Source organism: Leishmania donovani, chromosome 9 (genome assembly GCF_000227135.1).
Source record: "Leishmania donovani BPK282A1 complete genome, chromosome 9".
NCBI classification, from domain to species: Eukaryota; Euglenozoa; class Kinetoplastea; order Trypanosomatida; family Trypanosomatidae; genus Leishmania; species Leishmania donovani.
In genome coordinates, this window is record NC_018236.1 from 81,470 (window position 1) to 104,700 (window position 23,231).

At 62.6% G+C, this 23,231-nt stretch overlaps 6 protein-coding genes across 6 annotated transcripts; all 6 read left to right on the forward strand.

Moving 5' to 3' along the window:
* Positions 1–867: 867 nt before the first annotated feature.
* Positions 868–3,216, forward strand: LDBPK_090240 (hypothetical protein, conserved; the record flags this gene model as incomplete). Its single annotated transcript, XM_003858655.1, has 1 exon — positions 868–3,216. One exon carries the CDS (start codon positions 868–870, stop codon positions 3,214–3,216), a length of 2,349 nt encoding a protein of 782 aa, XP_003858703.1.
* An 837-nt stretch (positions 3,217–4,053) lies between these two features.
* Positions 4,054–7,935, forward strand: LDBPK_090250 (kinesin, putative; the record flags this gene model as incomplete). The annotated part of the gene is made up of 1 exon (XM_003858656.1): positions 4,054–7,935. The coding sequence occupies one exon, from the start codon at positions 4,054–4,056 to the stop codon at positions 7,933–7,935; it is 3,882 nt and encodes a 1,293-aa protein (XP_003858704.1).
* An 892-nt stretch (positions 7,936–8,827) lies between these two features.
* Positions 8,828–9,538, forward strand: LDBPK_090260 (hypothetical protein, conserved; the record flags this gene model as incomplete). The annotated part of the gene is made up of 1 exon (XM_003858657.1): positions 8,828–9,538. One exon carries the CDS (start codon positions 8,828–8,830, stop codon positions 9,536–9,538), a length of 711 nt encoding a protein of 236 aa, XP_003858705.1.
* Positions 9,539–11,591: 2,053 nt separating this feature from the next.
* On the forward strand, positions 11,592–13,028 carry LDBPK_090270 (protein kinase, putative; the record flags this gene model as incomplete). Its single annotated transcript, XM_003858658.1, has 1 exon — positions 11,592–13,028. The coding sequence occupies one exon, from the start codon at positions 11,592–11,594 to the stop codon at positions 13,026–13,028; it is 1,437 nt and encodes a 478-aa protein (XP_003858706.1).
* Positions 13,029–14,519: 1,491 nt separating this feature from the next.
* LDBPK_090280 (hypothetical protein, conserved) lies at positions 14,520–17,279 on the forward strand (the record flags this gene model as incomplete). Its single annotated transcript, XM_003858659.1, has 1 exon — positions 14,520–17,279. The coding sequence occupies one exon, from the start codon at positions 14,520–14,522 to the stop codon at positions 17,277–17,279; it is 2,760 nt and encodes a 919-aa protein (XP_003858707.1).
* A 2,547-nt stretch (positions 17,280–19,826) lies between these two features.
* LDBPK_090290 (hypothetical protein, conserved) lies at positions 19,827–22,379 on the forward strand (the record flags this gene model as incomplete). The annotated part of the gene is made up of 1 exon (XM_003858660.1): positions 19,827–22,379. One exon carries the CDS (start codon positions 19,827–19,829, stop codon positions 22,377–22,379), a length of 2,553 nt encoding a protein of 850 aa, XP_003858708.1.
* Positions 22,380–23,231: the final 852 nt, after the last annotated feature.

The window sequence follows — 23,231 nt, forward strand, 5'->3', positions numbered from 1 at the left end:
CCCCCACCCCCGAGGGGGGTGGGATGCACCCGGTGGCAGCCAGCGCGATGGGCGCGGCTGTGAAGCGACCTGCGAAGCGGGAGGCGGGCAGGGTTTGAGGAAGAGGCCGTGTTCTCCGATGACCGAGTCGGCGCATTGCTGCAAGGCGTGCGGCTACCGCTGCTTCGCGCCGTGGGATGAGGTCCCATGGCAGGGCCAGGGGGCTGATGTGGGGTTTCGCTCATGTTGTACAGCAGAGAACAGGCACGTTGAAAACGGAAAGCGAAGCTCTCCCCCATCATTCCTTCTCCAACCCCCTCCCCCTTCGGCAAGTCTCGACCTCCGGACCGGGTGTATATGTGGCCACAGCCTCACATCCCCTCCCCCCAAAAAAAAAGAGAATAAGCTCTGCTGCTTTCCAGCGGCCAACAGAGGAGTGCATCGCATGTGCGCAGGACTTCTCTTCGCATTCGGCTTCTATCATCGCATCCCTCTCTCTCCATGCACGCACACGCGCAGACGCAGCAAGAGCAAAGACCATTGCCACTCCACTGAAGCGCCGCCTGTTGTGGGGGGAAGGGGTTCGCAGGAGGCGAAACAACCGCAGCAGGCCTCGCGGCATCTGGAGAACACGGCGAAGTGGGACTTGAGGCGCCACAGAGGAGTGCTTTATGTGTGCGTGTGCGCGCCAAAGAGAAAGAGGAGCTGTGCTGAATCACATTTGCCTCTCTCCTCCGCTCTCCTTCCCATAAACACCACCACCATCGCCGCGGTGCTCAGGATTAGCAGGTGCATACGCACGTACCAGGAGGCGGCGGAGACGACCCTTCATGCGGCGACGGTCTCACACACCAACATACGCGCTTTCCTTTTCTTTTTCTTTTGCTGATGCTCAGCCTGCTGTTGGAGCTCCTCGTGAGCATCGCGCTATGCGTCGCGCTGGCGTACTTTACATTTCTGAACGTGCCGGTGGAGGCGGAGGAGCCGGGGTCGACGGCAACGGCGTCAGCGGGTGACGGGGTCTCCGCGATGGTGGGGGCTGCTCCCTCTGGTGCCCTCCCCGGAACCGGCAGCGATGGTGCAGAGTACGGCCACGCGTACGACCCGCTCCTTCTCCTGCCGCACGAGCTGCCCCTCTACACGTCGATCACTCGCTACGTCTCCCTGGCGGAGGACACGACGCTTGGCATCGCCTACCGCTGGCTCCTCATCAACGGCCTTCACTACAGCCCTCGCGAGGTGTACGGAGAGCGCCGGCTGCGCGAGTGGGGCTACTGCTACTCCAGCAGCGTCGGCGGACCAAGCGGCGGAAAGGATGTCGACGTTGCTCTGAGCGGCGCTGGCATGCGCGTCAGTGACCGCCCCTCATCTGCGGTCGCCGCCTCGCTCTCCTCGGCGGGTAGTGCCATGGCGGCTAGTCTTGACTCCTCACGTTGTTCTCGTCGCCGTCTGCGCCGCGGCGCGGCAGCGGCCGCCGCCGCCCCGCCAACGCCGCTGCGGAGGGAGAGCGCGCATTGGGTGAATGTTCTCATCCGCTGTGCGGCCTTCCTGTGCCTCGGCGGTGGCACAGTGAAGCCGGAAGTGTGGACAGACCACCTACTCTACGGCGCAGAGAAGGTGTTGGAAAGCGTGAACGTGGGCTACGAGAACCGCATGCGAGCACGTGCGGCGCAGGCGCATGCCGTGGCGGCCCAACTCGCAAGCGCTGCCCATCCATCGCCGCCGCCGCACCGGGCCTCGTCACAGTCTGCGGCGCCGCTGCTTACAGCACCTCGAAAACCGCTCCTGCGCATCCAGCTGCTAGAGCTCGGCTCCGGGCTTCTTGGGGGTACGCTCCGTGACGTACGCCGCCCCCCACTGAGCCTCCACCACGGGGCCAGTGACGCCTCCGGCAGCTCCGCCACACCGGCGAGAGCAACACCGCCAGCCAGACGTGCAGCGACTGCTGCCGCTGCCGGCTCACCGGGCATGGCACCATCGGCGGCTGGTTTTGCCCACCACCACCACCACAGCAACAGCAGCGTCAGTAGTGATCACCGTCAGCAGATAAGCTCGCATGCCGCCCTCTACGCCCCCAGCTCCCTCCTCTCGTCCTCCGTGGCAGGCCTCAGCACCGCAATCACAGATGCGGTGTCTTCTGTCACGACTCGCGGCACTGACAGCGCGCATCTCAGCGATCCGGTGGCGGGCGCTCCTGTTGCAGACTACGCCGGCAGCTGCCCTTTGTTTACTGGTGGAGGCGGCGGAGCCAGCAGTGCAGGCGCTCAGCTTGGTGTTGTTCTCCCTCGCGTGGAGGGGGACGTCATCTCAGTGGAGCAGGCCTATAGTGAGGGTTGTCACATGAGGCCACCCACCCCTGCCGCGTCGAACTCAACCCCCGCTCGCGCACTATCCGCGGCCGCGTCTGCCTCGCCGCTGCCACGTGCATCAGCGGCATTCCAACTCCGCTGCTTCGCGGTACCCCTGCTCTACGAAGACCAGCGGTTTCACGTGCGTCTTGGCTGCTGCCTCCCCCTCGGTGCTCTCCTCCCCGTCTCGTTGTGCGTACCGCCGGACGTCCTTACGCTGAACTGCGCCGTCGCCGTACATCGCGTCACCTTCACCGGTCACCTCTACGCCGCATTCCATGGGGCGCGTGTGGAGCTGAGCTTTCCCACCGCTCCGCTCTTCACGGCAGTAGTGAAGGTGATGCCCGACACCAGCGATGCCAGCAGTGGGAGCGGGTCGGTGGCGGAGGTCAGTCACCACGGCGGCTGGGGCATGCGTGCCGCCGGTGGCGGCGGCGTTCATTCCGGTGCGGCGGCGGCGGCGGCGACGACGGCCTTCACCGCAACCTACACGCAGCGCAACGAGGCGACTGTCGTCGGTGGCTCCAGCATTGACGGAGGCCGTGACTCCTACAACGCAGCCGCACGCCCCCCGCTTCCCCCACGGTCTGGGCTGTACAGTAGCGGCAGCAACGCATCTTTAAATCATCATCATCGCAGCGGCATGAGCGGCGGCGGCGGCACGTCAGCAAGCGGATCGTGCTTGAACGAGCACAATGAAAAAGTGCAGGAAGTTGTGCTGCTGGCGGTGCGCCGCCTCATCGAGTCTCTGACGTACCCGAAAGTTCTGGTGGGTGAACTCGTGTGCCGTCGTCCCTCCGGTGCTGGCGGCACAGCGGAAGGCGGTGCGGAGATGCAGCTGCAGCTGAGATGGACTCGGCAGACCGCCTCGCTGCCCCTGTGCATGTGAGAGGCGTGAGGGGAAGCCAACCCTGCCAGACGTGCGCGGGCAGCCCAGCAGAACTGCGCCTCCCCGCGTCCCCCTTCTCTGACTGTGGGATGCGGGAAAGGGAGAGGGAGACAGAGCAAGAGAAGGAAGCTGTCACGCTTCTCCGCCACCACCACCCCTCGCATACAGTTGCCTCACCGCCAAGCGTGCGTGCGTCCCAGAAGCTGCAACCGCGCGTTGCTGTCTCCACAGGCATACGCTTGAGCGTAGAAAAGGATCAGGTGTCACGCGAGAGCAGCAGCAATGCACTGAGTGAAGCGCAAGGAATGCACACAAGACACATGACACAGTTCCCGATCAAGGGTAACGATGGTGCGAGCGCGTGGCGGAAGGTGCGGCGTTGCTGCCGTGAATGAGTGTGTGCCCTCCCCTTCCGCCCCCCCTACATGGGCACTTGTGTCGACGAGGGGTGGGAAGAGGGGAGACAGACGGGCTCCTCTTCACGCCCCGCCTCGCCTCCCATTCACATTCCCCGTTGACCCATTCTCCTCCCGCTCTCGCTCTCCACCTCTGCTGCCCTTTCTTCGCGGATCTCTCACCTCCATCCCCTCTCCCCCCCCCCACCCTAAACATACACACATAGAGGTTTGCGTTTGGTGAGTCGCCGCCGGCGACCTTCCCCTCCCCTCCATTGCCAGAGCCACACTCCACGCACATACACACATACATCCATGTATACCATAGACATACACGCCTACGCCCCGCACTTGTACATAGACACTACTGCACCCCGCCGAGATAAGCCTTGTGCAGCACTCCCTGCCTCTGCGGTAAGAGGGGCTCCCTCATTACACGGTCATGAAGGTGTTCTGCCGTTTTGCTCCGCCGCCGGCGGCAGTCCCCGGTGTGGACGCACCAGCGGGCGGGCACTGTCGTATCCCACGGGAACCAGCTGAGGCCGTCCTCCTCATGCGAGCTGAAGGACCCTCCTCGGCTGCGACAAGGACAACGGCCGCGTCTCCCATGGCCACCGGAGCGCGCGTCTACCTCGCTGACCCGACCACTTTCAGCAAGGCGACGTTCTCCTGCGACGGCGTATTTCTTCCGTCAACACCCACAGCAGCAACACCGGCGGCTATGGCTGCGCAGCAACAACACCTTTACGACGTGACGTGCAAGAGCCTGCTGGTGCCGGCGCCGCGCCCACTCGAGCGGCAACGGCGATGGTGCAGCAGCTCTCCCGTACCGACGGCGGCGCGTCGCATTTACCTCGCCTACGGGCAGACAGCGAGCGGCAAGACGTACAGCCTGTTCGGCGAGACCTCGACGAGCTCTGGCGTCGAGGGACTGTCCCCTGCGGCAGGTGTGGTGCCCCGCTACCTGCACGACGTCTTCAGCAGAAGGAACGGCGCAGTGCAGCGGCGGCGTCTATGCGGCACCGGCCGTGGCAGCGGCGACGGCGCCGCCGATGACGTCTTTGTCGACCTTTCGTGCTTTGAGGTGTACAACGAGGCCGCGACGGATCTGGTGGCGCTCTCCGTCGCGCTGTCGACGATCGACTTCACGTGCTCCACCGGCGCGGCTGGTTTGGCACGAGGTAGCGTGGACCGCCGCCTGAGCTCCAAGACTCCAACTGACGCTGCAGCAGGAGTGACCCCCTCCGTGAGGTCTTCCGACCTACGGCGGCAGCTGCCGGTGTGGATGGCGCACGAACTGTACCGCAGTGAGCAGCAGCCGGACGGCGCTGACGCGTACACGCAAGAGGACTTGTGGGGCACGCGTAGCGAGAGCTCCGCGTCGGTGGAGACAGGCTGCGCCGCGACCGCTGGAGCAGCAGCGGCACCGTTCGCATTATCACCGACCCTGTCGCGGTTTCTAAAGACCGAGTACAAGGCTACTGAAAAGCAGCAGGTGTTACGGTCACTGGAGCGGGCACGATGCACGACCTTCGCCGAAGCTCAAGCGGTCCTGCAGGCCCTGCTTGCTCTGCGGCAGGAGTGCGCCACCCGTCGCAACCAGAGCTCCTCCCGTGGCCATCTCGTCCTGTGCGTCCGGGTCTACGCGCCAGCGGCGCGTGACCATCCGGCAGGTGAGTGGATTATGCAGCACGAGACGGCGTTTGTGGATCTGGCCGGGTCAGAAAGCGGTAAGCTCGCTGATGCCGACGTAGCCGATGTGCACGCCTCTAAGGTGGAGTCCCATCAGCCGAGGCGGCGAGGCCAAGCAGCCACCGGAGCAGCGTCCTCGTCGCGCGCGAGCAGTCTGCACAGCCGCGTCTCACTAGATACCTCCATGCAATCTGGCGTCTCCTCGCAGCACAGCGGCATCAGCAGCGGCACCACTACTGTCAGCTCGGTATATCATCGCTCTCTCCTCCGCCCATCTCCCGAGGAAGACAAGAGGGCGGCACGGGTGCGGCGGCGGCGCGAGACGAGGTCTATCAACGCAAGTCTCCTGGCCCTTCGCAAGGTCTTCCGTGCTCTCTATGAAGCGACGCGGTTGAGCCACACAGCCGTCGCTCAGGGGTCAGCAGCAGCAGCAGCGGCGACTAAGCTCCCACGCCGGCCTCCGCTGCACCACGCCCCTTTCAAGGACAGCGCGTTAACGGCGATCCTCGAGCCTTTTCTGGTGCCGCAGCCATCTGCAGCGACTCCATCATCATCCACCTCTCCGAGTGAACCAGAGGGTGCCGCCGCCGTGCAGGTTGTGCTGCTTGTGTGCTGCTCCAGTAGGTCCGTCGACTTCTTCGAGACAGTCGCCTCCCTGCGGTTGGGGGCAGAGGCCGCTGCAGTGAAACCGGAGGTCGTCCTGCGCGCGCTGCCGGTGCAGCAGCGCGCGCAACAACATCAGCTGCACCTCAAGCCACACTACAACAGCGCCGGCCGCCGCCACCGCGAGGGCAGCGGGTGCGCGGCATGTTTGCCTCCGCGGCTCTGCCGCAGCGCGTCGGCCCCGAGTCGACGGTTGGCGCTTTCAGGCGATGAGGATGAACAGGGGGAGGTGGACGACCTCAGCGAGTGCACCACCGCGCCCGGCATCAGGGCTGTGTCAAGTGAGCGTCACGACGGGTGCAGACCTGGTGAGGTCGTCATGAGTGCCGCCGACGCTGCCCGCCTCTGCGATGAGGCTCGCCAGTACAAGAAAACGGCCCAGCAGCTTTACAAGCAGTGCAAGTCACTCTGCGAGAGCTATGACGCATGCGTTGATGAGCTGCAGTGGTGCCGCGCCGCGCTGTCGGAGCGGGACACTCGCGTCGCCGAGCTGGAGGCAGCGCTCGAAAAGGCCACTCGTGCATGCGCAGCAGACTCGTCGAGGCAGCCGCAGCAGCCTCTACCGGAGCCGGTGCAGCCGCGCACCCCAAAAGCAAGCCGCAACAGTATCGCCGCCCACGGATCACCCGCTGCACGAACGCCTCACCCGCTGCGCCTTCAGCGCAGCAGCCGAGAAGCGGCTGCGGATGAGTCCTGTGAAGTCATCCCAGCAGTTAACGACGGGGGTAAGCTGGAGGTGAACCCTGACCCTGTGCCGTCCGCCACAGCGTCGGTCACCGCAGGGAGTATGCGAGCTACTTCCACCAACTCCACAGCACGAGAAGGCAGCGGGCGGTGGATGGTGAGCGTGTCGCCCTTCTCCACCGCGTCGCTCGCAGAAGGAACGGCAGCCCGCATGGCGACGGTGCGCGAGGACGTGGAGAACGTGAAGGACGTTGTCGATGACGCCGACAGCAGCGGCAACAGCATTCGCCGTCAATCCTGCGGGTCAACCGTTGAGCGGCAGCAGCAGCACGCTCGATGCATCATTGACACGCTCCTGGCGCGGCAGATATTCCCTTCAGACGAGCCAGGGGAACCGACCCAGTCCCTGTCACCACCCTGCGCAAGCTCTCCCTATCCGGTCTTGCCCACGCTCTCAGCGCGCGGCATTGCGGCGTCAGCATCGTCACCAGCGCAGGAGCAGCGGCGCGCACGAAGTCACAGCAGCTGTCAAGACAGCGATAGCGACGCATGCGTTGCTCAAGGATGCGAGTCCGACAGCGATGGGAGCCCGCTCACAGCGGAGGCGGACGCGGCAGCCGGTGAGCCGGCACGTGCGAAAGAGGTGGCCGAGGCCAGTGTTGCTGTTGCGGCAACCTCTGCTTCCATGTCGGCGCCGCGTCAGTCTTACAACACCGCCCGCTCCTCCTCCGCCGGTGCAACGGCGTCGTCCTTGCTGGAAGGGAGGGGCAGCGTCAGTGTCGGGCGGTCTTCCTGCGACAGTGTCGCGGAGGGGCCGGAGGCTGAGTTAATGGCCTTTCTGTCCTCTGCGGCTACCGCCGTGCAAGGGGTCATTTTACCAGTGGCATCAGCCTCAGCAGTGTTAGCCACTGCGACATGGTCGAAGGACTTGGGCGTCAGTGTGTCGCACACCGTTCCGTACGACTCTCCACTTCGTGCGACGACGAGGCGGATGATCGCCATGTCGATGGATCGCAACCGCGAGGTGCCTCACGCAGTGTCGGCGGTCGGCGGTGATGAGGAGGACGCCGTCGAGGAAGTGGTGATCCGGCTGAAGAAGCAAGGCCACAGTGGCGCTCTTCACATCCCTGCGGCGACCTGTCAGTCGACGGAAACTGTCGGGCATGTCGAGGTGAACGGCAGGGCGGCATCAAAGCCACCCTGTCACAGCCCCTCTCTTGGCGCAGTTTCCTCGGTGCCCGCGACGCCGTCGGCATTGCCCCTGGGGCAGGTGTGCCAACTGTGATGTGAAGAGAAGGGGGGAGCCGGTCGACGTGCTGGAGGGAAGCTGGTGGCGCGCTGGCGTCACGGCGCCCCCTCTACTTCCGCCTCTGTGTGTCCTCTTGCGCTCGCGCTCACCATGTCCGCCACACACATACCTTCATCCGCATTCACTCACAAGCATGCATACAGCCATACGGAGAAGAGGGAGGGTCGCAGATGGCCAATTAACGGCCAAGACACTCGCATCGTGTGGAGACGACAGACTCATCGATGCAGCTGCGCTCGTTTCTTTTTGTGTGTGTGTGTGTGTGTGTGTGTTTGCATGTGGCGATCATGCAGCCCTGACGATGGGAGCATCGAGCATCTTGGATTTTTGTGTAGACAGGTAAGGAGAGGGGCGAAAGAGAGTGCCGCCGGATGCACTTGAACTGGGCATCAAGCTCCGTTCACTGTGTGCGCGTGCTTGTGCGGCTTCTCCATGCCTGTGCTCGCACAGCGCTCGCGAAGCAGCAGCGAGGAGGGCTTGGAGGAGGGGAGCGTCGTCCACCTATTTTTCTTCTTCCCCTTCTCCCTTTCTCTGAAGCGATGCAGTCTCCCAGAGACGCATGCACGCGCACACACGCAGATGTGCGCAAGCACATGTTTGTGTGCGTGTATGTGTACGTGCGTCTCGTATTTCCTTCGCTCCCCTCATGCGCTCTCTTCACCGGCCTTCTCGCCCCGCTGCCATTCTTTGCGCTTGGGCTTTCACGCCTTTAGAAAACAGTGCACCCGCACAAAGGCTGCCGCGGTGGCAGTGCAGCGCGGCCTACGCTGGACGCATACCACGGTGCGCGCCGCAAAGTCAGGTTGGCGCCACGCGGCCACACCGACACATACACACACATAACACATGAGGATACGCAAGCAGCGACATGACTTTGGTCTTTGAAGCTCGACGGCTGCCTTTTGGCAGCATCTCTGAGGCGTATGCGGCCCCCATCCAGCCCATCGTAGCCCTCCACGCGCTGGACGAGCTACCCCTGTGGGATCGCTGCATGCTCGTCGCGGTGCTGCCCGTCGTGCAACAACGCCACTCCGCCGGGGCCGCAGCAGCACCGCCGTCGACGGTGGCGCAACCACCGCTCACGGGGAGCAGTGGCGATAACGCAGATGCCGCCGCCGCCGCTTCCTGGTCGTCTGCCACGATACGAGCAGCGAATCATGAAGAGAGGGTTAATGCGTCACCAGAGCTGGCGGGAGCGCCGTCCCTCGAGGATGTCACGTTGGCATTGACCATTGTGCGCGCCCTGGATGAGCTGGAGGTGGTGTACGACTCCAGTATCAGTACACGCGCGGAGCTGGAACAGCAGCAGCAGCAGCCGTCTTTGCACGCAGCCTCCCTTGCGGAGGCGCCGCGCCGCGCCTTCAAACAGCCGAAGAAGACGTCCGAAGAGCTTCTGATGGAGCAGCTCCTACAGGAACGCCTTGCTGACACGGCCCCGTATCTCCTGGAGAGCAGCGACGAGGATGGCGAGAAAAGCGCCGAAGCGGCGGTCGACGTCGCCATGTGCTTCACTGTCAAGGGAGAGAGCCTGGGCATCGGGACTGCGAATATATTTGGCGGTCATGGATATCACCCCTGATGAACGCTCTGGCTACGTGTGCCGTTTTGTTGAAGAGAAGCCCCGCTGCCGCAGCAGGGGCAGGACAGCACAGGACCCCCTTCTGCCTCTCTTACCCCTCCTCCTACTCCTCCCAACCTCTTTCCCAGCTCACAAGCGCCGCTACCCGCGTCCTTCGCACGCGTGCGCCTGCGCGCCCACCGCGAGGCAGACACACTCGCTAGCGGTGCTTCGGTAGCATTATGGAGCGGAGAGAGTACGCGCGGACGTAGGCGCGCTGCCCAGACGAGGACGGGTTAAGAGCTGTTAAGAGCTAACTCCCCCAGCAGCAGTGGTGTGTGCTTCACAGGGAGTAAGACATTCACATCCACCGCAACTACCCGCGCTGTGAGGGGGGTCGCATGGAGGCTCCACCCGAAAACCTCGCGTGCGGCGGCACTCGCCCCCTCCGCTGCCGTGCTCTCGTGCGCATCGATGTGCGCGTTGTAGCGAGATACGCACGCGCCAACATGCAAGATGGGTCGAGTCTACTGCCACAGTCCCTCTCTTACCACCGACCACCTCTTCGCCTTGTCGTCCCTCTCCCTATCCCACCATCACCACCACCACCCACTCACCCACCCAACCCTGCGGCGTCATCACAGCAAGAGAGGGCGCGCAGACTCTTGAAAGGAACTAAAGGGGAAAAACGAGAGAGAGGGACCCAGTGCTGATACGGCGTAGGCACGCACACGCACGCGTGCTGCAGGCGTGGTGAGCGCGGGAACGGGGCGAACAAGAACCGCGCGATTACGGCTACAAAAACGTCAGGGAAAGGAAACGGGAGAGAACCGAAAGAGGTGTGCGGTGCTCCGGCAACCGCAAGATGCAGCAGCAGCCACGTCGCTGCAGCCGCGGCTCTGTATCTCCCTCTTGTGAGGGGTACAGCTATGTAAAGGCGATCATCGTGGAGGAGGGAGAAGAGGGAGGAAAGGAGGATGGGGTGGGCATGGGCGAGGACAGAGGTCCAAGTGTCGGCGGCGGCGACGGTGGCACCAGCTGCGTCAGCAACTCGCCCCTTACTTCCAGTTCGGGCGTCAGCGTTCACGAAGCCCACCCACCGCGGGCGGCGGCCACAGTGGCAACGGCTCCACTGGGGCTAATCGCGTCGGGCTTAGACGAACCTCTGTTCAGTCAGCAGGCGCACCCCCTCCCCACGAAGAGCAGAGTGACTGAGGCGCCGCAAACCCCGCCACCACTACTACATCCAGTTGTCGGTGGCGCCACCAGGGCTGTGGACGCTGGTGATAGGACAAGCACGGCACGAATCATGCGACTAGATCCCGTCGCGCCCTCCTGGCCCTCTTCTTCGGCTCCCCATGCGGCGACCCATCACACGCTGCGCCTCCGACCCTCTGCCGCCTTACTGCAGCCCCCGCCAAGCACGCCGCAGCTGCGCGAGCACGTAGACGAAGAGGTGTGGGCGCCGCCTTCAAAGCGTCTGCGCCCACACCTGAGCAGCCCCACTGCCCCTCCGGCGATGCCTCCTTCGGCAACGGCACCTGGTGGGCTCAGCACTACAGGAGTCGGCGGCAGCCGCTGCCGCGTCTTGCGGCTGCCGCTGCCGAGCAGCAATGCCGCTCCCGCCGACACCGCAACGGCGCCAGCACATACGCCAGCGTCAGTTGCCGTTGCGGGCAGTCGCAGTCGTGAGGGTGTGGCCACCGCAAGCACCAACGTCTCCGCGCGTGGTGAGGCGCTTAAGGAGGGCAGAGGAGAAGCACTAGAAGAGTCAGAGAGCACAAGAAAGACCAACGAGGAGGCGCAACGTGCGTTAGACACGCCTGCCGATGGCCCTTTGCGTGTCTCACCGGCGTCGCCAGCCGGCGCCACCATCCCTAACCCTGAGGCGACTGGCATCGGTGCCGTGCCTGTGTCAGCGAGCGCGGCGCCGCGCCCAACGCCGTTCCTCACAAGCACTCCCTCGCGCGCCGTGTCTGTCAACGCACCAAACGCCGGGTCGCCCCTGACCGCCACCGTGGGGTCGGCCGTTTCGCAGCAGCCGCAGCAGACCCGGTCGGCCGCACCCGTCGCGATGGGGACAAGCGGCTTCTCACGCCTACGCTCGCTTACACCCACGCCGTATCCCGGCACGCAAGGGTCTCCATACCGTCGTCACCGCTTTGTGGGGGTGAACCTCCCCGGTGCTCCGCCACCGTCCATTGACTTCAGCTCCATTCAGCGCACCGTGAAGGAAGTCTATGAAGTGCACGAGAAGCTCAGCGAGGGCACGTACGGCGAGGTGTTCAAGGGCGTCGACAAGCGAACCGGCGCTGCGGTGGCGCTGAAGCGCATCAAGATGCTGAGCACCCATCAAGGATTTCCCCAGACCTCGCTGCGGGAGGTGATTGCCCTTCGGCACATCCAGAACCAGCGCGAGCGGCTCGAAGAACGACTGCGCAACGACGCGCATCACCGTGGCGCGGTGGCCATCACGGATCCTCTCGCTGAGGTCTCGCAACTGTGTGATGTTCTCCTCTACGATCGGCAGCAGCGCGACATTGTGTTGGTGTTCGCGTACGCCACAGCGAGTCTGGCTGGCCTGTGTCGCCGCCAGTTCGCCTTCACACCATCGGAGATGGCCCTTCTCATGAAGAAGCTTCTCATCGCGGTGCGCAAGCTGCACGAGATGCGCATCATTCACCGGGACATCAAGTCTGACAACGTACTCGTAACGAGTGAGGGCGAGGTGCAGCTGACCGACTTTGGGCTGTGCTCCATTGCAGCGCCTGGGTCGTCGCGATGTGGCACGCATGTGTGGCGGACGCCGAGCGTGATTACTCTGGCCTACCGTCCGCCAGAGATGCTGTTGGGCAGTACCGCGTATGATGAGAAGGTCGATGTGTGGTCGCTTGGGTGCCTGCTCGCTCAGATGTTCCTCCTCGAGCCCCCCTTCTACAGGCACCGCGCGCAGGCGCAGCAGCAGCAGCAACGTGCTCCAGAGCGATCGGCGGCCACGGAGCTCGAGCAGCTCTCCCGCATTACAGAGATTCTGGGGCCACTGCCGCCGGTGAGCGTTTATCACCCGGACTCGTGTCAGCACATGCGGGTTCTAGAGCAGCTGGAAGTGCAGGGGCGCCTGGCGGAGGCTGGGCGAGCAGCACAACCGGCAAACTGGGGCAGGCTGCAGACCATCTTCGAGCCCAGCTTTCTGTATCAGCAGTTCCACGGCTTTCGGGGCTGGTTTGAGGCGGAGTTGGGGCGCTCGCGGCACCAGCCACATCGTCGGCCCACGCAGGCTTGCATGGATGTGCTCTGCGCGGCCCTGCAACTCGACCCGCAGCAGCGTCCCACCGCGGCAGAGCTGCTGCGCATGCCGTACTTTACCACCTTGGACGACGCCCCGTTGCTGGGCAGCTATCAACGGGTCCTCCCCGTCACCCCGGAGCGGGAAGCTGAGGTACGCCGCGGTTTCATGACAAAGGTGCAACGATGCGGGGACAGTCACACGCAGCGCCGCCCGCATCAGTGACACACCACACGAGCGCAAGCGCAGCAGCAACAGGCCAGAGGAACCTAGACAGTGCAAGACGCGAGTTTGTGTGCGTGTGCGGTTCCCCAGCGGATTGGTTTCAGTGGCGCCCCACACGCTCTAAAGTCAAGGAATGAAAAAGGCGTCGTGTGTGTGTGTGTGTGTGTTTTGGCTCCTCTTCTTTGCACATAACGGCAGCAGTCGCGCCTACAGGAGACGAGGAAAGCACCGGCGCGTCGCGCACCCACATCCGGGCGATGGTCGTCTGCCGGAAAAAGAGGGGGAGGGAGCGATACAGGGAGGAGAGACGTGTTCATGCGTAGTTGTTGCTTGCCTTTTGGAAGTCCGCCTTCGCAACTCACCCATCGTTGCGGACGCGTGCAGAGGTGGTGGGGTGGGCGTGAGCGTGAGCCTGAGCGTTTTCTCTGTCGTCGTGCTTTACATCCTTCCCTCTCTCTGCGGGTGTGTGCGTAGGCAGCCAATCGCCATCCGTCCTCTTCACCGCCACACCCTCTCGGTCTGTGGGATTGGTGGCTTCGGTGTGCCTCTCCTGCCGCAGCACGACGTGCGCCACCTTGCTTCCGACACACCTGTGGCCCGCCCTACCCTGCGAAAGCACAAGAAACCGAAAAAAAAATACTAGTAAAAAGAAGAAGCAACTGCAGGGGGCAGCAGCCCATGTGCGTGCACGGAGCAGAGCTGCAGAAGTTCTTCGGAGCTGGCGCCAAGCCTCAAGTCTTTCCATTCCCCCTTCTTTGGTTCTCGCGCTAACGGTCAAGTGTGTGGTAGCACGCCGCTGTGCATGCCCTCCCTTTTTGGCATAGCGTACTCTGTACTCTGCGTGTCGCTTCCGCCTGACGGCCCCCTTCCCATCCCCTCATCCCCCTTCCACCTCACCTCCATCCTTCTTCATCGCTTCTCACTCCCCTCTTCTCTCTTCGCACGTCCGCACGCGTTGTCGCGCACACAGAACAGGCACACCTGCGTAAGACATGCGCACACACGGTGACCCGCTATGCACCCCCTGCCCTCCCCACATCCCACATTTCACCGGCCTCCTTACGACATTCACACTCACGTAGGTTTCCAGTGACGTTGTCGCTCACTCCCTTATACACGCACACATATCTATCTTGTGGCCACGCTGCATCCGTGCAGCTGCCTCTCCTCGTGAGCGTAAGTCCCTCCCCTCTTCTTTGCTCACCGAGTTTCGTGTTTTCCGTTTCGTTAACGAGGGTGTAGCTTACCTCCCCTCATCGTCCCCCCCTGCTGCTCTACGCCCGTGGCTGGCATTCATTCCGTATTAGGCACCCCGGTGCGCACCTTCTAGCGCGCTGCTGGTTCTCTTCACTTGCTTGCGGCAGTGCGTTGTAGAGGCGATACGTTAGGCGCGCGTGTTCCGAAAGACCCATCGACTACGAAAAGAAGGCAGCGCACGTGCGCTGTATGAGGGGGAAGAGGGGGGTCACGTGGTGCGCCCACAGTCAGCGGATGGTGGTCACCAGACATCACGCGCCAACGCAACAAGAACCAAGGGCGAGCATGCTGACGGGTGCCGGCGCGTACGGCGGTGGGGGTGGCGCACTCTCCGGCAACCACGAAGGTCATGGCGCCTCTGCGCAAGAGATGGTTGTTGTCTCACCGAACTCACAAGAGGTCGCAGAACTGCCCAGTGAGTGTGCCTCTCGCCAGGGGCACTGCTCCGTCGTCCTTCCCTACCGTCAACCCTCTCCAGAGACTCAAAGGTTCATCGCCACATGGCAGGGTGCACTCCCGAAGAACTTCTACATCATCACCGCGTGCGTTCTGGGGTGTGCGCTGACCATCTTCATCGGCATACTCGTGCCGATGCTCGTCATACGCCGAAGCGCCAACATACACAATGCCGTGGTCCGGGCAAAGGAGTACGACGCCGTCAGTGCGTGGGCTTCCGTGTTGCGCGACGTCATGATTGAAGGCTTCGCCGCTACGCGTGCGTTGGCGGGCTATTCGATAAGCACGTTTCCCCCTCTGCAAACGCCCACGAATGCGTCCGACTCGATACCAAGCGACAAGATCACGGCGTACCTGAAAAGGTTTCCGCGTTTTGCATCCCTGATCGCCTCGAAGAAGCCCGCCGTGGCGATACAGGCCATCTGCCCCGGCGGAGTCATCGCCATGACCCACCCGCACGATCCGGACACAGTGGGCCGCGACCTCATGAGCCCAAGCGACCCGACCAATCGGTACAAGCCCTCCACAAGGGAGACCGCTCAGTCGGGTCGCTACGCCATCGTTGGCCCGCGACGCACCACCATCGCCTCCCTCAAGCAAATTTGGGTCATCTTTACGCGCGCGCCCCTCTACAGGAATACCTCTAAAGGAGTGATTCCCTCGCAGGAGACCTTCTGGGGTTTCGTGCTACTCGTCGTCAACGTGACAGGCGCGCTCGACGTTATGGATCTGGACAAGCTTGCCAAGGACCATAACCTGGACTACGTGCTCTACGACACTTCAACAGAGTCAGGTGACACGCATGTGATCGCCTCCTCGCTGCCATCGGGCGCAATGCAGCCGGACTACGAGGAATTCGTCGCTGAAAGCACCGTCACAGACGTCCTGGCACCCCACTCGTCGCTGTACATTGCGGTGCGCTCACGCGAGACGTACGTCTCCCTCACTCCCACCAACATCATTCTCATCGTAGTGTGGACACTGTTCGGCTCCCTGCTCCTGTTGGGCATCTCCATCGCAGCCGTGTTGTGGTGCACGGCCACCTACGACGCCGCAGCGCACGCGCCCAAGATGGCACCCTTCGCCATGCTCACCATCGGCCCCTGCCGCGGCGAGGAGCTCTGGGATCTTGCCACGGATCAGATGGCCGAGGTGACGGAGAAGCTCGATCAGGTACTGGTGCGGCAAATGGAGCGGCACCGCGCCTACCAGATCCAGCAGGTGCACCCGCTCACCACATCGTACGTCACGCGCAGCGTCGCCGCCGCTGTGCAGATGGCCTTCAGCACCATCGAGGAGCTGCAGCGCCACCCCATCGACGGCCCGCTGCGCGCCGTGCTCGGTGATGAGGTCCGCCTGCTGCTGTGCTACGCCGTGCACTGGTGCACCGACGCCGCCGTGCGCGTGGAATCGCTGGAAGGCACGTACCGCTACGAGGGCTGCGACGTTGTCTTTGGTGGCCGCATGTGGGCCTTTGCCGCGCCCAGCGTCGTCACGGCGTCCGAGGCGGTGGTGCAGACACTGCCGTGCTTCGGCCTCTCCGGCGTTGTTACGCGAGCGTACCAGACGGTCGACGTGATGCGCACCACACGAGCCAGCTACACCGACGGCAGCGAGGCAGGCAGCAGCGATGCATCCAGCACAATCGGTGGGGGCGGCAGCGCGACGCTGTACCTACTGGTGCACGCAGCGAAGCAAGATCTCGTGGCGGGAGCAGAGGCGACTGCAGCCGCCGCGGCCGCTGGGGCGATGGTGCCTCAACTCATGGTTGGTAACGCTCCAGCGCCCAGCCTCTACTGCGGGCTGATAACGCGTGGGAACTCGCCGAGCTTAGAAGCAGGGAGGGCGTCTGTGCCCAGTCTGCAGGATGTGTCCGCGCGATCACCGGAAATCGAGTCCTCTGCGTCCAGCGCCTGGAGCTCTGCGGCCTCGACCAAAGGGAGCTCGAGAGCGACCAACGCGTCACAGCGCCGTGGGCGTGCAGCAGCCGAAAGGAGCGCACGTACTCGCAATCCTTTAAGCCGCGGGTATTTGGACACGGAACAGCAGGCCTTGGTGCGGAAGCAGGCTCTTGCGAAACACAACGCGGCCTCGACTCCAGAGCAGCATCGTCTTGTGCTGATTGAAGCTGACGCCGTCACACGCGCGCTGCTGCAGCCGCTGATCCCACGCGCGCTCGACGTTGCCCTGCGCGTCGCCTTTGACTACCAGTCCATCACCCTCGATGTGCGCTACGCCGAGGTGCGGGTGCTGGTCTACTACTTCTACTCCAGCTACAAGATCCTGTTCCGCCCGCTGGCCGCGCCGGAGCGCCACAACATCTTCCGCCGCCTGGTGACAGCCTTTGGTGTGCCGCAGCAGGGCATCCTCGAGCACCTGGCCGCGCGCGGTGCAGTTCAGTGGTTGTCGCAGGTGCGCAAGATCAACGGGTTCATGCATCGGCAAGGCTCTCTTGAATGCAGTAGCCAAACAGAAAGCTCGTCAGTGACCCCGTCTCCGTGCAACAGTCTCCCGGGGGCGCAACGGCTGCGTCTCTAGCGGCTGCAAGCGGACGTCTGCCTTACGATGCAGTGCCACAGCGCTCCCCCACCACCGCCACCACTACCGCACAAGACGCTCGTCCCCCGGCCCTGCGTCGGGGTGGCGAAAAGTGTGTCTGTCGCGTCTGCACGTGTGTCAGCGGGGTGGAAGGTGGAGAGAGGAGTTAGGGGATGGGAAAGTGGCACGGTGTGTCCAGTCATGTAGACACGATCAATGCAGGTGGCCTGTTCAAAAGGATGCCCTTCAACGCGGTTGTGGGGCCCTGCGTCGAGCGGCAGTGAAGCGGGGCTTTCCTCGCCGCCGTCGCCCACCCACGCCCCTCCTACTCCTCCTCTCATGCCAAGCCCTTCTCGACACGGAGGTCTCACTCCTTCTCTTGGGCCCTTCGACTTATTCGCTAGCTTGGTGTGTGTGTGTGTGTGTGTGTCCTTCGTTTTCTTTTTCCTTTGGCTTTTCGTATACATCTGCTTGCTTGTCTTGGGGAGAGGGGAAGAGAGAAGGGGGGAGGGGGCGGGGGCTTTTCGCCTCGTGTGTCTACGCATGTGTATGCGCGTGTGCCCAGGTCCGCCTGTTGAATGCACATATAACCCTGCAGTGCGCTGCCGGTGCCTCGACCTCCCGCCTTCCCCCCACCCATCGTCCCTTCCAGTCCCGCGCACACACACACACTTTCGTTTTGGCATGGTTTCCTTCGTCTGCAGTGCTCATTGGTTCCCCCCCTCCCCCCATATACGTGCGTTTTCGTTTTCCTCGTGCTGTGGTTGTTGGCTCTCTGTCACGACAGGGTGCCTCGGCGCCCCCTCATGACGGGGAAGGGGAAAGAGGGTGGGGGTGGCACACATCTCCGTGCGTCGCACCACAGGCTCCCGTGACCCCACCAACCACCAACACCACGTTGTGGGCGGAAGCCAAGCAACCCCCACCCCCACCCCTCCCATATTCCTGCCAAACGCCGAACCAGCTTTGGTGGTCACAGGTTCAGGTCCCGGATGGCGTTACGTTGGAGCGACCCGCGACAGTGAGCACGTCTGTGCCATCTATATGATCGGCAGCGTTTAAGGCAGAAGCCGTGCTCGCATAACTGAGCCCGCGGATTGCTGTAACACGCGTGCCTACGGCTGCTTCGCACCACGGGATGGGTCTGTGGCATGCCGGGGCTCGAGTAGAGTCTGACGCATATTCTGTGGCAGGGAATAGTTGACACGTTGGAAAACAAAATCATCTGTCGTCGACACGGACCAGTCTTGAAGACAGTGAGTACGGGTGGTCTGTGTTGGTGAGTGTGTGCGCGTACAAGAAAGCAAGAGCCACTGCACCTCGATCGGTTCATGACGTCACATCTTCGTCTATGTATCCCTCTGTCCCTACGCCCCTCTCGACTCTTCACACCCGATCACGCCGCAGCCTGTGCGCCCGCAGAAACCTCTCGGCGCATTCGTTACGAGCCGCCTTTGTTCGGTCACACCTACACAGCAACCGATCACAAAAAAAGTAATATATAAAAAAAAACATCAAAAAACGGAATCCCCCTGTTTACACAAATACGGACTACCCCCTCCCCTCCCTTTCTCGGAGTGCCACCGCCACTGCCACCCACCCATCCACAGGCACACAGACACACCGCTTTCGTTGCCGCCGGCGAGTGCAGCATCACTATTGTGCCGCCTTTCGTGTGGCTGCTGCTCGTATTTTCTCTTTTCTTTGTACGGGCTGTCTCCTCTTATTGCCGCGCCCGCCCGCCCGCCCCCCCCCGCTATTCTTACTTCGTCTCTTCTGCAAATCGCTCTGCTGCTCATCCCCCCCCCACATTTCTCACTTCGGCTGCTGACCCTCTCCCCTCCTCCCTCTTTCTCTCTGCTTTCTCCAGCTGCTCCGCTCTTTCTGCCTGTTGCAGCCCGCGCATTACTCGCTGCGGCTACGGCGAGTGCTGCTACGGCCCCCTACTGTCTCTGCGTCTTTCTTGGTGCCCGCATCGGTCGGGGCATCTTGTTTGTCTGACGGGTAACTTCTGGCCAGTATTTTCCTTCGTCCGCCTCTCTTTTTCCGTTGTGGCGGTGGCGTGTGCGTGTGGTCAGCCTTCTTCTGCCCTCACGCACGCACGCAGCAGACGCGTCCACGTGTACGCACACCGAGCGCAAGTGAGGGAGCGCATCTGTGTGTTTTGTTTTCTTTGGTTTTCCATGTCTTTGTTGCTGCTTGGGGCGTCTTTCCTTTAGGTCTGTATCCGTGCCTGTTGATCTGTGCTTGTATCTGTCGGAGTGCATCTGTGTGTGACGGCTGGTCTCTGTGTGCGCCTGTCTACGTGTGCTTCTTCTTTTCTGTTTTTCTCTTGCCTCGTCCACCTCTTCTCCCCCTCGTGTGTGCGTGTGTGTGTGCGCGCGCCACCGGCACGCGTGCGCGTGTGGATATCACAGCTCGCCGCCCACGTGTGTGTGGATGTGTCCACTAAGTTTTTGTTTGTTTATGCGCCCCCTCAGCGCGTAGCTCATTTTCATCCCCTCCCCCGCTCTCAGCAGCCCACGCGTCATCGTGACTTGCGCCGTCATGATGATCGATGATGCTGTCCACCAGCGGGTCGTTCGCCCCCGCCTGCCTCCTCTGAGGGTGCAGACGCGACGCTATATTGGCATCGTTGCCTTCGTTGCATGCCTGCTGCTCATCTTCGTCGGCATCTTCTCGCCGCTGATTGTGCTGCGCAACATGGACAAGAGCTACGAAGCGGAGATGCGGTACATCGAGTACACCCTCGCCAACAAAGCCGTGGCACCGTACAGGGTGGTCATGGTCGAGGCCTTCGCCATCAGTCAGGCCTTGGAGGGCTACGTGATGAGTCGGATGCTAGTTATGCCGAACTTGTCCGCTCCGCCACTGGAGCGCATCCAAGGCCAAAACTTCACCAACTTCGACGACATTGGCGCAACACTCCGGCGCAACACGACCATGATCGCCATGACTGCCTTACAGCCCGGCGGCGTGTACGCCTTTTTCTCTCCGCGTAATGCCACCAAGTACGGACGCGACACCCTCGACCCTAACGACAACGCGCAGAACTTCAAGCCGACGCCTTTTGAGACCATCCTCAGCGGCCGCGCCGTCTACGTAGGTCCCTTCCGCTCCACCTCCGACGTTCTGCGAGGTCACTGGGGGCTCGCTATTCGACGGCCCATCTACAACCGCACAAGCTACGAGTCGGCCGATATCCGCACCTTCTGGGGATTTGCGTTCACCCTGGTCAACATAAGCGGCCTTATCGACAAAAACCCGTTCGCCTTCACCAGCCTCTCAAAGAAACGGGACGTCGACTACCTTCTCAGCGTGCATAATGAGACCTCCGGCGTTATCACCGTCCTTGCGACCTCTCTCAAACAGCCGACGGCGACGCAGCTCGCAGATTTTGTCCGGCTCGGCACCAGCGTCGGTATCACCCCAAATCACCCGTTCCTCCTCACCATCCGCGGCCGCGACTACGGCTCGAACCTCTCGCCTGCCAACATCATCATCGTCGTGTCCACCGTACTATCTGGGCTTCTAGCCATCTTTGCCGCTGTCATCGCAGCCGTGTTGTGGTGCACGGCCACCTACGACGCCGCAGCGCACGCGCCCAAGATGGCACCCTTCGCCATGCTCACCATCGGCCCCTGCCGCGGCGAGGAGCTCTGGGATCTTGCCACGGATCAGATGGCCGAGGTGACGGAGAAGCTCGATCAGGTACTGGTGCGGCAAATGGAGCGGCACCGCGCCTACCAGATCCAGCAGGTGCACCCGCTCACCACATCGTACGTCACGCGCAGCGTCGCCGCCGCTGTGCAGATGGCCTTCAGCACCATCGAGGAGCTGCAGCGCCACCCCATCGACGGCCCGCTGCGCGCCGTGCTCGGTGATGAGGTCCGCCTGCTGCTGTGCTACGCCGTGCACTGGTGCACCGACGCCGCCGTGCGCGTGGAATCGCTGGAAGGCACGTACCGCTACGAGGGCTGCGACGTTGTCTTTGGTGGCCGCATGTGGGCCTTTGCCGCGCCCAGCGTCGTCACGGCGTCCGAGGCGGTGGTGCAGACACTGCCGTGCTTCGGCCTGCGCAGCATCGACACACGCCCACGTTGCGTTGTCAACGTGGTGCGCTCACGGACCCTCTGCGGTGCCACCGGCGGCAAAGAGCTGGGCGGCAAGAGCGCCACTATCTACGTGCCGCACTCGCCGCCCACCACCGTGCAGGCGACCGCCGGTGTGCGGCGCGGCAGAGCCGTCTCCTCGACGGCGGCGCCCCTGGAAAGTAGCAGCGACACCGAAGACACGCAGTCACTGCCACCGCAGCAGCTCTTCACGCTGCTCGACACGCGCCGCCCCGCACTGATGGCCGCCGAGGCTGCAGCGACGCACGACGCCGACTCCGTCTCCTCTGCATCTTGCCCTAGCGACTCTGCGGCGATCCCCGCCATGGACTTGCCTGCTGGTGAGCGTGCCGTGCTGCCAGTGTCGCCCTCGTCTGCCGCTGATGGCAGCTCTGCCAATAACGCTGAGATGGCCACTGCCGCACACACGAGTGCAAGGTCCGACGCGCCAACCGAGAACGAAGGCAACGAATTACTCTCCGCGTCATCGCCGTCGGTGGCGCCGCCGCTGTCGCACGCGTCCAGCTCCTTCGACATTGGCGTCTCCAACGGCGCCACCACGGCAGTGCAGCTGAGCTCCCTCGCCTTTCAGGGGGACGCCGTCACACGCGCGCTGCTGCAGCCGCTGATCCCACGCGCGCTCGACGTTGCCCTGCGCGTCGCCTTTGACTACCAGTCCATCACCCTCGATGTGCGCTACGCCGAGGTGCGGGTGCTGGTCTACTACTTCTACTCCAGCTACAAGATCCTGTTCCGCCCGCTGGCCGCGCCGGAGCGCCACAACATCTTCCGCCGCCTGGTGACAGCCTTTGGTGTGCCGCAGCAGGGCATCCTCGAGCACCTGGCCGCGCGCTGCGTCATTCGTCATGTGCAGCAGCGGTTGAAATCACTTCAGTTCGCACCGCAACATCCTCACCTTCGTGCCGCCCCCCGTGAAACACCGCTAACGCTGAACGCCTACGCGAAGCTCGGAAGGGCAACCCGTTAGGCCGCTAGAGGCAGCAAGACGTGAGGAGGGCCAGTATGTGGGGCATTCGCTTCCTAGGAACCTTCGCCTTTCCACCGGGGTGTCTTGCTGGTTTCACGAGGCTTCTCTCCGATGTGAAGAACTGTCGCTGAGTAGCAATGGATGGGTCTTGGGTGGGGTTCGTGCTTGGATGTCTGTGTGTTGGTAAAGCAGATGTGCAGAGACATGCACTGTGCGTGAAAGCCTGTTCAGCGCCTCTCCCACCCCCTCCCCTTACTTTCCTGCGATGCTTGTGTACGTATGATGGGGTGCATACGGTGTGGTGAAGGTGTGTGTATATATATATATTTATATGAGGGCGTCGGTACACGTTTCATTTTGTTTGCTTGACACGAATTGTCTCGAGTGATGTCCTATGTCATCTTCCTGTATATATATATATGTGTGTGTGTGCGTGTGTGCGTGCCGAGTCTACATCGGCGTGGTTTTCGTTTTCTTATAGTTGGTTTAGAGCGTGGCTGGTGACTCGCTGTATGTGTGCGTGTCTGTGTACATGTATATATAGGTGCGTGTGTGTGTGTGTGTGCGCGCGCTGACTGATGTCCGCACAGACAGATTACAGGCGCTTGTGTGTGCACGCAGAAGAACCACAAACGTGCCTCCCTTGTCATCATCGCCTTCTCTCTCGCTTTCCAACTCGCTTTCCAAAACGCATGCACATAAATGTGTATTCGCTTGGCGTTCCCGTTTCCTTTCGTGCCTCTCGTTGATCGCTGCGTCTTCTCTGCTCTGTGTGTGTGTGTATGTTCGGTGGCTGTGGTTTGATGATCCCATTGCTGTCTGCGTGTACGCGAATGAAATCCGAGCTCCTCC